We start from the raw sequence: 15,102 nt of genomic DNA, 5'->3' as shown, positions 1-15,102 counted from the left end.
CAACTCAAACTGTTGGCAAAGACAATCTAGACTTTGTTTCGAAATCATCGCAAGGCCAACCAAAACTTTTTAAGACGGCAAAAATTGGCGCCAAGTATTTCGATAAAATTTCACATTCTTGCCAAAGACTGCAAAAATGTTTCCGAAATCTTTCCCAATGCAAAGAAAAATGTTCGCTAAAACAATCCAGAAATTATCCCGAAGTGAACGCAAAACAAACGAGACCTTTTTGAGGCGGCAGTCATTGACACTTGATGATCTCCAAACTATTCTAGAATGATCCCGGAACTATTCCGTTCAAATTCCAAAATTATGCCAAAGACAATGCAAAAATGCTTCCGAAACCATTCCAAAATGATACCAAAGATATTCGCAAGCACAATCCAGAAATTATTCTAAAATTATTGTAAAACCAACCCTATCATAAATCATAAAACACGGTTATGGCTGAGTAGTACCATTGAGTAGCAAGTTTTGCTATTCTCTTTTGCCAATTGAATTTCATGCTCAAAATAAAGATTGTAATGAAAACTGTGAATCTTTAAACAAAACAAGATCCACTTCACACCTGGGCAGCATTTCTTTAAAAATTCGCTACCCCTGGCATATTTTTAAATTTTTTTCTATTATAAATTATTAAAGCGTGACCTTAGCTACACCTATTTTCAAATCAAATCAAAAGTCAAAAATGATTTAATATATTTACTTTCTATGCAGCTGTTATCTTTTGTGAAAATATTTTTGACAGTAACATCTTTTTTCACTTTTCGTTTTCATGTTTGGTTGGTTCTTGTGTTCCCAATTGCCATATTTCAGCAATTGGTTACGGAACGAATTACATTCGTTACACTTTCTTTTTTTTAGTGCATAATATCTTTTCTCTCGATTTCAATATGCGAGCCGAAGTCGTTCCTTTAATTGAAATGTTGTGCGCATATCCTTTAACAATTTTACTTCCTTTTTGTTTGGTTTTGTTTCACTTGAAGCAATTGATTGCCTTCACGTTTGTGTAATATCAATAGCGTTAAAGTAAACGTTCATACATATGTCAACTGTCTCACTGTCACCCTCGTAGACAAATGGAATTTACTTAATTTTATGTTGTAGACACTATGATGTATATATTTACCTATATATATATACATAATATATACATATATATATATTGCATTCATTTCTTCCGACACTCATTGCTATTTGACATAATTTCCTGTTTATAATGAAGCTTTTGGCGCTCTTGATGTGGTTTGTTGAAAGGATGTTGCGGTCAACCCTCAACTGCGTCGCATTTTAATAGGGAAACATATTTTTGTGATGTGGTTAAATTAAAATTTATACAAAGAAAAAATTCGGAAATATAATATTACTTCTTACGGGGATCCACATTTTCAATATCACTTTATATTTAAATCTTAATCTTTCATCGCTGAGGAAATCTTCTCACTAAGGACCTTATTTATTCGTCAATATCGAAACACACTACCTGAGCACAAAAGACGTGCCTTTCATTTTCTTTTCATATCACTTATTTTTTAATTTAAATCGGTATACCGTGGGTAAGAGGTTTCTGTCATAAGCGTATTCAATGCCTTTGTAGTAGTCCGTCTGTCTTAAGGTAGCGCATTTTAAAGACTCCTTCATACAGTTTTGTTCTAACATCGAAACGAGACTGAGCCTAGAACAGTACAATGTTCAAGTAGTCAGCAGCAATTTTTAGAGCTAAGTGCACCAAATGATAGCCGTGCATATATTTGATATATATAGAGAATGAGGAAGTCCAACCCTGCAACGTAGATCATGTTTTCTTTGTCCATTTAAACCTTTCCGGCATGACTTGTATTTCAATTGGTGTTATTCAATCCGCTCTGCAAATATTTGTTAATGTTCGGGCACTTTGATACCATACTCAAAAAAAATTCCTTAAAACGAGAAAAATAATTATTAAAATAAGGAAACATGGTATATCGGCGTTCCAATGCCAAAGAAACGAATGTGCATATTTGATGTGTTGAGCAAAACGCGTAACACATTGTTAAAAAAAAGAGATTTAATTAATAGAGATTTAATTTTGTATTTTTCAACCACTATTGGAAGGTCTACTTTTGTAAACCACTAAGTAATGTTAATTGAAAAATGATTTTCAAACTTTTTTTCAAAAAAATGCACATTTGTTGTTTTGGCTTTGCAAAATTTTACATATATTATATTTCGTTTAAACAAAAATGGCGCATTCGTTTCTTTGGCATTGTACCGACGATGTGATATTTCGCCAGAGAAACACTTACCTAAATTTGGATAACTAATTTTCGTAAATATTAAAACAGTTTTTTCTTTGTTTAAAGGAATAACTTTGTTAACAATAAAGCAAATTGTATAAACAAAATAATAAAAAAACGAATGTGCGTAAATGTCTAGTCGAGCGGTATTTTCCTTCAAATTAATGAAAAGTTGTATACAAAAATTTTAAAACCGTACTAATAAATTCAGATTTACCTCAATTTGCAGATGAGGTGAACCACCGTTTCTACCTTATCATCCTTCTTGCAACTCCTGTAGCACCGACGATAGCCTTTCATCATGCCAACATTTAAGGCAATTGCCAATTAGTACTCCTACTAGTGTGTAGATTTTAGCCCTACTTAGGGTCCCATTTTGGCCAGGTTTGCTTAGTTGTTCAACACCCCGGTGTGAGTAGCCATCTTTCGTCGATTTGACTGTAGATTTTCTCTTTTAGCATTATCTTCCATTTGGCAAGGGGCAGAGAAAAATCTGCCTGGTCGTATCCTGCCTTAGCAAGCTCGTCTGCAATGCAGTTTCTGACCTGCCATCTCTTGAAGAGATCGGTGACAGTTTAGTGTTAGTTCAGAAATAAACGAGTAAGAGATAAGAGATTTGATAGCTGCCTGGCTGTCGTTGAAAATAAACATATCGTTGTCTATATTGTGTGCACATATTTTAACTTCGGATTGCATAATGGCCTGTACTTCTGCCTGGAATGCACTGCAGTGATCTGGCAGTCTGGAGTAGACTTGGAGGTCTAGGTGCCTTGAAAATACTTCTCCTTGCACTAGAGCCGTCGGTGTATGTGGAAATGCAGCCGTCGACAGCAACGCTCCTATTCGACTCCTCTTATACTTAGATTGCATGCAATTCCCTTTACACTTAAGCGTTTTGGTGTTATTTTGCAGCTTCTTCAAGGATATTTTTCATGTTGAGTTTTTGATTATTATCGTAATTGCTTACTGTTTTTAGAAATAGTTTAGACTATCTGAATAAGATGAAATGCATAGGAGAAAGGGGTAAAGTCTTATTTATTCTTCAAGAAGGAATCCATATACTTAGCGCATTCACCTATATAAATATGCTTTTAGTGAAACGATAAAATACTGTGAGAGATTCAATTTTTCTAACTGCAATAGAGAAGAGAGAGTAATGGGAACTCCCTCTTTTTGAAATTGCTTTCGATTTGAAATGGTATAGAGCTGAGAGTTGTTGATAGTTAAGTTGGCAATCACAGTGAAGTTAGTCTAAATGTTAAGTTCTTACGCAACAGCGAGATAGCTAAAATCACTCCAAGGAGGTCACATAACAGCTACTTAAGCTCAATATTGTCTATATTTAGTAGTGACTTCTATTACATGCCATATCGCGGGTCTTGCTAGAAACTGCATTTTGAGTCTAGGTTTGTAGAGATAAGTTTTTGGAATAATATTTTTTTGTTTTTAGTCCTAGGTACTGTCTTTATCCCTGTTGTGCTATTATATACGTCATTTTCATTCCATTACATCAATATTAAGTTTTATATTACTTATTTAAAATAAACTTAGGTAATAAGTAGGTATGATGATAACTTTTATAAATATCACATAAATATCAATACCTCATAAAAAGATATCTCGTTTTATATCCTCCTTTTCCATTTAAAATACTATATTTCTATACAATTTTAACACTTTAATTTTTTTTTTGTCATATGCACAGTACCAGCCGTGGGAAATTTCACAGATGAGTCCGAGCAGCGAGCCACGTTACCAATGGATACACGCGAATATCCATTACAAAGTAATGACTATCATCATGGCCAAAAGAATGGTGTGGGCAAAATGGGTATAATGAATGGCGCGGGCGTTATGGGCGATGATATGGGAGCGGCAGCGGGGACAGCAGTGGGTGCTGGCAGTGGCTATAACAATGGACCGCAATGTAAGTGACATAACGAAAAAAAAGAATACCAAGTAAAGAGCGTAAAATTTAACAAAACGTAAATATTATAGTTAATGAGAGAATGAGAGTTAAAAGTAAAAAATAAAAAGAAAATTGTTGAAAGAGTAGAAAAAAAAACAATAAAAAAATAGAAAAAGCAAGAACTTCATGTAATAATTAAAATGCACCGTACAATGCTTGGCAATAATTGAAAACATTATTTTCCCTTTAAATATTTATTTTTAATTTAATGCATGAAAGTGCGTTACAAATTGCATAAACTGCTACTTTGTAACATTGTATTTATATTTGTATGTTTATATGTCACTTTCGCGCTATTTCTCTTTGCATACATTACAACATTTCGATTTACTACATATCCATTTATTTCCTTATTTTTGTTGTATATTTACAGTAATTGCCCCACGTCCCATCGATCAGGAACCATCTGAGAAATTCTCAATTGGTATTGTTATTGTTATTCTAACGGTGATTATTATTTTCCTTGTTGGTGCCATATTCTGCATTGTGACGCGTACGAAGCGTGCGCGCGGCAGTAATGTCCTGGACGCATTCCAATATAGTTTTAATCCAAATACATTGGGTGGTAATGTGGATAAACATCGACCAAATGGCAGTGGTATTAAGGTGAGTGAGAACTTTTAAATGTGTAGTATGCAAACATTGGGTATATGTAAATATATGCATAAGCTAATTTATTGCTTTTTTTTACTACATTAGGGTGGGTTAGATAATTTTGAAAAAATTTTTTTTTTTATGAATTTCCCGAACACAAGGAAATTTCTATAAGGTACTGGTTGATAGCAGTAATGAAGCATAATTAATCAAAAATAAATTATATAGGCGGCCGCTGTGGTGTGATGGTAGCGTGCTCCGTCTACCACACCGAAGATTCTGGGTTCACGACCCGGGCAAAGCAAAATCAAGATTCTAGAAACAAGGTTTTTCAATTAGTAGAAAATTTTTCTAAGCGTGGTCGCCCCTCGGCAGTGTTGGTGCAAGCACTGCAGGTGTATTTCTGTCATCAAAAGCTCTCAGTGAAAACTCATCTGCCTTGCAGATGTTGTTCGAAGTCGAAGTAAAACCAGAATGTTCCGTCCCACCATTTTGTAGGAAAAATTAAAAGGACGGCTTAAAGTGTTTGGACCATTTTGAACCGTTTTAAACCTATAAATTAGCCTTGTTTTTTTTATGTATATACATCTATATTTGCGGTTAAAAACAAACGCTTATCATCACATTATTACAATGTTTTGAAACCCATCTAGCGGCAATTATTGAAGAGTCGCGGCAGTGGCTAAATAACTCCGTATAAAACGGTTTGTGCTTAACACCGGATACGCGCACCTCTATTGGTTAAAGTGTATTAACCAGGCATGCTTAACCAACGAACCGATATCATTTCGTTAGGATAATTAACGTTAATAAACGAAACAAAGTCATTTCGTTTCGTCTATTAACGTTAAGAACGTCAAATTAACGAAATGATTTTGTTTCGTTTTCTGCCATATCAAAACGAAATCAAATCGTTTATGTTGATTACTAATTTCAAACTATGCTGGCAAAGCTGACTGATGGCGGAGTCATTAAAGATGAAAGCATTAGTCAAGCTGATTGCAACTTTTCTCATGAATTTTGACAGTGCGAACATTTCTCAGAGTATTTTTGACATTACCACCAACGAATTACACAAACAAATTACATAGAGTTTGTGTGTGTATGTCCGCTCGCTGCTACCACCTTACGGCTTCACCATGGCTATAGCATTGCCAGCACAATTCAAACATAAAGTATCACGTTTTTGTTAACGTTTTTAACGTTAACGAAAGCTTTTCGTTTCGGTTAAAAACGAGATACACTTTATCTTGATAATTTCTTTATCGATAATATTTCGAAGTGTTTCAACGGAAACAGTGGAAATTTTTTGATAAACGATTAGATAACTGTATTCAGTTACCATTTTTTATCAATATGTGTTAGCATATGATGAACTATTGCAGCTAAATAACATTAGAATATTTTAAGTAAGAGAACGGTATTAGCTTTGATGCCATTTATCTTTCATTTAAAATTATGATCACTAGCTTATCGATGTTAAAACTGAGTTAGTGCCTAGCACAGTCGTTATCATAAGCGAAATGTCGTTATTAAAATACTCGAAAAATCGTAGTGTTAAAAATGAGTGAATCACATTTCTGGTTCCGGTATCACTTCCGGTTTCGATTCTGCTTCAAGTTCATTTTGGTCCGATTTTGATCCAGTTTCGATAAGTTTTGCTACCTTTTTGGTTCGTTTTTCATTTACAAATAATATCCCGCTTTCGTTTCTGGTTCTGGTTCTGGTCCGTTTGCGGTATTATACAACTTTATTCAATGACCTAGAAAACTTTTGAAGATTGTTTTTAATATTGAGAGAGTGAATTTATCTTATTTTCGCTACGGTAAATTTGATTAGGCAACGTACATATTCATAGGAAAGATGGGGCACCAATTACCTAATAAAAAAGAACCTTTTGGAAAATAAAAATTAATAATAAAAGTAGCGGCTATGAGTATTTTATATTTAATATTTTTCAAACACGGCCTATCTCAAGATTTGTTTCTAAACTGCCAGCTCTTAGAATTCCGTTGAAACCGCCCTATTGAAGCTTTTTTTTATAAAGGCCCGATCTAACATCAAAACAAGTAAGGAAGGCTAAGTTCGGGTGTAACCGAACATTACATACGTCAGCTGGGAGCTTTGGAGACAAAATAAGGGAAAATCTCAATGTAGGAAAATGAACCTAGGGTAAACCTGGAATGTGTTGGTGTGACATGCGTATCAACTGGAAGGTGTTAAAGAGTATTTTAAAAGGGAGTGGGCCATAGTTCTATAGGTGGACGCTATTTCGGCATATCGCCATAAAGGTGGACAGATATCGCCATAAAGGTGGATCAGTGGTGACTTTAGAATGTGTTTGTACGATATGGGTATCAAATGAAAGGTGTTAATGATTATTTAAAAGGAAGTAGGCCTTAGTTCTATAGGTGGACGCCTTTTCGAGATATCGCCATTAAGGTGGACTCTAGAATGTGTTTGTACGATATGGGTATCAAATGAAAGGTGTTAATGAGTATTTTAAAAGGGAGTGGGCCTTAGTTCTATAGGTGGGCGCCTTTTCGAGATATCGCCTTAAAGGTGGATCAGGGGTGACTCTACAATGTGTTTGTACGATATGGGTATCAAATAAGTATTTTAAAAGGGAGTGGGCCTTAGTTCTATAGGTGGACGCTTTTTCGAGATATCGCAATAAGGGTGGACCAGGGGTGACTATAGAATTTGTTTTTACGATATGGGTATAAAATTAAAGGTATTAATGAGGGTTTTAAAAGGAAGTGGCCCTTAGTTGTATATGTAAAGACGTTTTCGAAATATTGACCAAAATGTGGACCAAGGTGACCCAGAACATCATCTGTCGGCTACCGCCAATTTATTAATATATGTCATACCACGAACAGTATTCCTGCCAACAGTCCAAGGGCTTTTGATTTCGACCTCCAGAACTTTTTCATTTTCTTCTACTTAATATGGTAGGTGTCACACACATTTTACAAAGTTGTTTCTAAAGTTATATTTTGCGTCAATAAACCAAACCAATTACCATGTTTCATCTCTTTTTTCATATTTGGTACAGAATTATGTCATTTTTTCATTTTTCGTAATTTTCGATATCGAAAAGTGAGCGTGGTCATAGTCGGTTGTCGGGCATTTTTTATGCCAATACAAAATTCAGATAAGTACGTGAACTCAGTTTGGTAAAGATATATCGATTTTTGCTCAAGTTATCGTGTTAACGGCCGAGCGGAAGGACAGACGGTCGACTGTGTATAAAAACTGGGCGTGGCTTCAACCGATTTTGCCCATTTTGACAGAAAACAGTTATCGTCATAGAATATATGCACCTACCAAATTTCACAAGGATTGGTAAATTTTTGTTCGACTTATGGCCTTAAAAGTATTCTAGACGAATTAAATGAAAAAGGGCGGAGCCACGCCCATTTTGAAATTTTCTTTTATTTTTGTATTTTGTTGCACCATATCATTACTGGAGTTGAATGTTGACATAATTTACTTATATACTGTAAAGATATTAAATTTTTAAAATTTGACTTAAAAAAATTTTTTTTGAAAGTGGGCGTGATCGTCTCCCGATTTTGCTAATTTTTATTTATATATAGTGATAGGAGGAACGTGCCTGCCAAATGTCATCATGATATCTTCAACGACTGCGAAGTTACAGCTTGCAAAACTTTTAAATTACCTTCTTTTAAAAGTGGGCGCTGCCACACCCATTGTCCAAAATTTTACTAATTTTATATTTTTCGTCATAAGGTCAACGCACCTACCAAGTTTCATCGCTATATCCGTTTTCGGTAATGAATTATCGCACTTTTTCGGTTTTTCGAAATTTCCGATATCGAAAAAGTGGGCGTGGTTGTAGTCCGATTTCATTCATTTTAAATGGCTATCTGAGAGGAGCGCCCAGGAACCTACAAACCAATTTTTATCAAGATACCGCAAAATTTACTCAAGTTATCGTGTTTAAGGGCGGACGGACGGACGGAAATGGCTAAATGAATTTCTTTTTTCTCCCAGATCATTTTGATATATAGATGTCTATATCTATCTCGATAAGCTTATGCCGTTACGGATTACCGTTATGCGAACAAAGTTAATATACTCTGTGAGCTCTGCTAAGCTGAGTATAAAAATTTGTAACTCTACTCAAATAGTGCGTTTTTTGAAACAATTTTTAAAGTAAGGCGTTTTTCAAACAAATTCTGAAATTGTGAGTTTTTCAAACGTTTTCCCAGACGAGGCGTTTTTAAAACGGCACTCGATATTGGATGATATTTCACCCAGCAATCGATATGACTTGGAACTAGTTCGGATAGAATATGCGATATGTTGCTTGCAATATGGGCAAATCCCAAAAACTTTAACTTTTTTGGATACACGGGTTTTACACACGGGTAAAAAACTTAAGGCCAGAAAAAAGTACAAGGGCATTAAGTTTGACCTTTTGACTATCCGATCTGATGATTTTAAAAATCAAGGAAGTTGATAGTAAGTTTTTGCAGAACTTCGAAACGTAAAAAACGTCGATTTTTGCACTTTCAAGCGATACCATTCATTTTTTTTTTTTTTTTTTGAATTTTTCGATAAAATTTTGAGGCATCGCTGAAACGCTATGGAATTCAAACTGAATGTTGTTTTTGAGACGGAGATTCTAAAACTGGGCAAAATTAATGTGCCCCTCCAATACTCAAAACTATCATCAATCAAAGTAGCGATACTTTTTTTTTTTTTGTCATTTTCAATATTGACAGTTTTTTGTTTATAGCTTTTTGAGCCAACTGAGTATTGAAATTTGGATTATGTACGATAATAGCCTATCAGGGACTAAAAATACGTGGGGCTTCAAATTCGATGTGCCCCTTTCGTTTTGAAGGTAGAGGCAGGAAAGTGGAAGCACTTGGTTGCGTAAATTTTTTTCAGGAGCATGTTTTTTTGTGGGCACAGCTACAATTTTACTTTTATCACTTCATACCCATTTGTTAATTTTTTCTCTACACCACAGTAGTATACCATCAATTGCTTCATCTGGAGATATTCACGCAAGGAAAGTTATTGATGTTTGTACATGGGGCAAATATACGAAATTTCCGACAAAAATTGGCAATCGTCAAAAAGTGCAGAAACATTTTTTTTTTGTATTTTTTTTAAACCAGTTTTTATTTAAAAGTAAATGAAAATAAACACAAATTTTGTACAAAAATTAAAAAAAAAAATAAAATTTTTTTCTACACTTTTTGACGATTGTCAATTTTTGGCGAAAATTTCGTATATTTGCCCCATGTACAAACATCAATAAATTTTCTTGAGCGAATATTCCAAGATGAGGCAATTGATGATATACTACTGTGGTGTAGAGTAGAGAAAAAATTAACAAACGGGTATGAAATATTTGACGGTTACCCGGTTTCATATTTTTGCCGATATCTCTAAAACCGGATTTCGGTTATCAACAAAATTTTACCTAAATATACCCCATATAGGTATGTACATCCTGATAAAATTTCAACACAATCGGTTAAGAAGTGTTTAAATAAGTAAAAAAAATTTAAGGTTTTCCGGGTTTATATTTTTATCAATATCTCCAAAACCGGATCTCGGGTATTAAATTTTTTTTACCTGAACATACTTCGTTCACATATCTATATGTTTTTAAAGTTTCAAAAGAATCGGTAGAAAGGTGTTAAAATAAATGTGTTGCAAACTTAGCAGTAAAAAATATTTGGCGTTTATTCGGTTTTATATTTTTAACGATATCTACAAAACCGGGTCTCGTGTATCAAAAAAATTTTACATAGCTAACAGCTGCATATATCTCCATATTTTGTTGAAATTTCGATATAATCGGTACAGAAGTGTTGAAATAAATGTATATTTAACATTGCGACCTCAATTTATATATATTTTGCTCGATATTTTAACTATATCTTTGTTAGGCATTATGTAAGACGAGTAACGGCGATGCACTATAGCTCCAATTTACCCCTCAATGTTCCTAACAAAAAGGTATTTGCGTGATACCATGTTTAAAAAAAAAATTTTTTTTCTCCAAAAAACCAAAGTTTGGCGGATTTCCCCATATACGTTAGCTTGTTATTAACTTTTCTGCTTAAACATTATTTGTTTCCAGTACGTTTTGTTTTTGTAATCTGTACTCTAAATAAATTTCAGACTCATTTTAATATGGTCATACATACTTTAGTTACTGTTATTTCTCTTTATACGAGTGCCAACTTCAAGCAACTTTTTGTTTATATTTCCATTTCACTTCTATTGGCCTTTTCTAATATTTTCCCCATAAGTACTTAAATTTTCAACATACTTTTTATGGCTTCATTCACTCTATTTCTATATCCATGTTCTATATTCCTTATTGGCACTTTTATTTTGCCCATTTACTAAGTAGTGCTTTTAATGTTTTATCACAGTGTGGCAAATTTAGTAGCATTTCGCGCTTGCAACCCTCTTAACATTTTTTTTTTCTATATTCCATAGCAAATATGTACTTTCTGCTTTACTTTAATGCATTTTAGTGGCTTTATAGTGGCACTTTTTATGCGAGCCTCATGGTTGTATTGCTACTTAAGCTAAGTTGGTAGGATTATGCACTACATTAGTTTTAAAGTCCAAGTTAGTTAATGGTGGAATGCAAAGTTAGAAAAAAAGAGGAATTATAAAAATCACACCAGTTGGAATGTGTGGAATTAGGTGAAGTGGGATAGAAATTATTTAGAACTTATTCACTTTTCTTTCATTATTTGCTTTCTTTATTGACTTGTTTTAAATAAAAGACAGATAAAGCTCAAAATTAAAAAAAAACTTTTTGATTTAGGGCCAGTGTTTAATATTTAATTACTTTGTTTTAAGGAGCTTTTTGGCCGTAATAGATAGGACAACCGTCGGCCACCGTGGTGTGATGGTAGCGTGCTCCGCCTACCACACCGTATGCCCTGGGTTCACACCCCGGGCAAAGCAACATCAAAATTTTAGAAATAAGGTTTTTCAATTAGAAGAAAATGTTTCTAAGCGGGGTCGCCCCTCGGCAGTGTTTGGCAAGCGCTCCGGGTGTATTTCTGCGATGAAAAGCTCTCAGCGAAAACTCATCTGCCTTGCAGATGCCGTTCGGAGTCGGCATAAAATATTTAGGTCCCTTCCGGCCAATTTGTAGGGAAAATCAAGAGGAGCACGACACAAATTGGAAGAGACGTTCGGCTTTAGATCTCTTCGGAGGTTATCGCGCCTTACATTTATTTTATTTTTTTATAGATAGAACAAAAACTATAGTTTTTCTATTCTTCTACGCGTTTTGATGTTTTTTATACATCATCATCAGGGAGTCAAATTTATTTTAGTTCAACTGACCTACTTTACTGATATAAATCAGACTCCCTGATGTATAAAGAGTATCGAAAAGCGTGGGAGGATAGTAGTTTTTGTCTTTTTTATCTCGGCCAAGAAGCTACTTAAAGAAAAATCATTAAAAACTTGTTTGTTCTAGTGAAAGACACACTGACATAGGAGTAACGTACAGAAAAAAGACAACATTAAGACAAATTCGCGCAATTTGAAGAGAAGTCCCGTCATTTCTGCTCCTGATTCAAACATGACCCATCATCGTTCCAGTTAGGAAATCCGCAGAGATCTATTAGAGAAAATTATCCACATTGGAGCGATTTAACAGCCCATGCCTATGATGAATTCGTTACTGTTACCCTGCATCACTTTGTTCACAAGTATGTCAGACGGCGGTAATCTGAGACTATCGCTCTCACTCTCTTTTTTATCTCCCATTCTTGAAACGAATTTACTATATGAAAAACTTTGTGCTTTTATATCATCTCACCACCGCCTTTGCCTCGTTTTGTGCAAAACACATAGCAGACGTTGAATCTTCTGCAAGTAATATATACGTATTTCGTATCTTCTTTAACAAACAATCTATTGTTGCGATATTTATTAATTCATCTATATTTCTTACTTTCATTCCAGACCAGCGTAGATGATAACGATTCCATTGGCAAAAATAGTCTATACCACGAGCCATTCAATGTGAATATGTATACCAGCGGTGTGAACGGATATGCGGCAGTAAATGATTTACAATGTAATATGACGCCAGACTATACAGGTATGCATTTATTCGTATGCAGCTGAACATAAATAATAAGAATAAGAACAAAACACATATGGTATGTAGTTGAAAACTAAAAGGCAAAAACGTATTGTAAACAGTAGTAAAATTTTTGAACCGCAAGAACCACAATTGGGTTAAAACGAGGCTATTTATATGTATATATGTATATGATAATTTTACGACACGCTTCAGCTAGAGAAGCCGCAAAGTGCGTTTATAATGTAATGTGTTTGCAAGGATATATAGATAAACAATTCTGAGGATACATATTTCAATAATAGGGTAGGGTGGCTATAATAAGTATGGGGAAAGATATACACCAGCAAACAGAAGTAATAGTGACAGTTTTTATCAAATTTCGTCAAATAAACTTTTCTGTTTTTTATTTTCTATAAATTTTGAAACTGTAAACTAATTTCCAGAACGTTCTCGAAAAAATGCGAAAATTCAAGAAAAATTTCGAAGTTTTTATTTGGATTTTTCGGAATTTTTTTAAAAATATTCGGCGATTCTGCTGGCTCAAGGTCTCTTTAAATGAAACACATAATTTTTTTCTTCCGATATATTTCGGTTACACTATGGTAACCGTCCTCAGGGAACTACAAACGTACAAAAACTTGTTTATTAATAAATAAAACCAAAAACTTTACAATAAAATTGATTAAAATATCACATACATTATTTTACACGTCCTTCCGCCATGACGTGGAGTTTGGTACTGGTCGTTTTTTTGTTAGTAAATATTTATAGTTGTGAGCGGAATGGTCAATGTCAGTTTTATAGTTCAGTCTAATGTGTTCTGGAGTGTTTACGATATGTAGCATTTCCAATGTAAAGCGCTTATTGTAGTGTTGCTCTTGTTGGAGAATGCTCGCGCTCTCGAAGCTCGGTATATTGCCGCTAGCTGCACAGTGAGACATTAATGCTGTTTTTTGATTATTAGACTGTTGGCAATATTTTAAATCTGATTTGTGTTGCGACAATCTGGTTTTTAATTTTGATTTTGTTGTTCCTACGTAAACGCTGTTACATGGTTCGTTGTTTTTGCCGCATGGGATTTTATATATGACATTGCTTTTTTCGGTTTCGGGTATCTTTGCGTTTGTTTTGTTAAAGAAACACCTTAATGTGTTGTTAGGTTTATGTGCAATTTTAACTTTTTCTCCGTCATAGCAATCAGACTTTGCGAGTCGTTCTGATAACCGCGGTATATATGTTACGGATCTAAAAATGGTAGGTTTTTCGGATTTTTGTTTTCCTTTGTTAGATTTTGCATTTTTAATTAATGTTTTAATAATGTTGTTCGGGAAATCATTGCTCTTCAATATATTTTCCGCTTCTCTTATTACCTCGTTGTGGTACGTGTCGTCCGATATACGCAGCAACAACAATATTAAAATTAAAAACCAGATTGTCGCAACACAAATCATATTTAAAATATTGCCAACAGCCTAGTAATCAAAAAAACAGCACTAATGTCACACTGTGCAGCTAGCGGCCATATACCGAGCTTCGTGAGCGCGAGCATTCTCCAACAAGAGCAATACTAAAATAAGCGCTTTACTTTGAAAATGCTACATATTCTAAACACTCCAGAACACATTAGACTGAACAATAAAACTGACATTGACCATTCCGCTCACAACTATAAATATTTACTAACAAACAAACGACCAGTACCCAATGATGACATGATATGAAACTTCTCGCTCTCTGAGAGCGCGTGAAAATGTGCATTTTTTATAACATTGACCATAGATGCCATCATCCTCAAAATCAAATTTGGGCATTTCGGAATAACTTTGGGGCATTTTACATGGTAAAGGTTTAATTTATGATTTTCACCGAAAACTTACTCAAGATTGTCAAATGGGATATCAAAAAACTCAAATTTTTTCAGGATCACAAATACAAAAAAAGCTTATTTTACCCGTTAAAAATTTTTCCGTGACAACACGTGAAATTTAATTTTTTGATAGCTAAGATAAAATGTACTTATCTCTTTTCGTGCGCTAATATAACAGCTCATTTAATTTTGTTATTTCTTGTACTTTTTTACAAATTTTTGATCCGCTTATGTAGTTGAATACACTTGAAATGAAAAATAATGAAAACGCACCGATTTTCTT

At 34.2% G+C, this 15,102-nt stretch overlaps 1 protein-coding gene across 4 annotated transcripts in view; it reads left to right on the top strand.

Moving 5' to 3' along the window:
• The window catches only part of smal (smoke alarm), a 250,038-nt gene that overhangs the window by 232,197 nt on the left and 2,739 nt on the right, over positions 1-15,102 (top strand). For all 4 annotated transcript variants that reach the window (XM_067764538.1, XM_067764537.1, XM_067764536.1 and 1 more), the window contains 3 exons: positions 3,982-4,203; positions 4,619-4,851; positions 12,829-12,967. In XM_067764538.1, coding sequence (XP_067620639.1) covers positions 3,982-4,203; positions 4,619-4,851; positions 12,829-12,967 — 594 coding nt within the window. The remainder of the gene's footprint in view (positions 1-3,981; positions 4,204-4,618; positions 4,852-12,828; positions 12,968-15,102) is intronic.

This window comes from Eurosta solidaginis, chromosome 2 (assembly GCF_040869045.1).
Source record: "Eurosta solidaginis isolate ZX-2024a chromosome 2, ASM4086904v1, whole genome shotgun sequence".
In the NCBI taxonomy this organism is placed as follows: Eukaryota; Metazoa; Arthropoda; class Insecta; order Diptera; family Tephritidae; genus Eurosta; species Eurosta solidaginis.
Note: the sequence above shows the minus strand (reverse complement) of the source record. Positions and strands in the feature narration are given on the sequence as shown.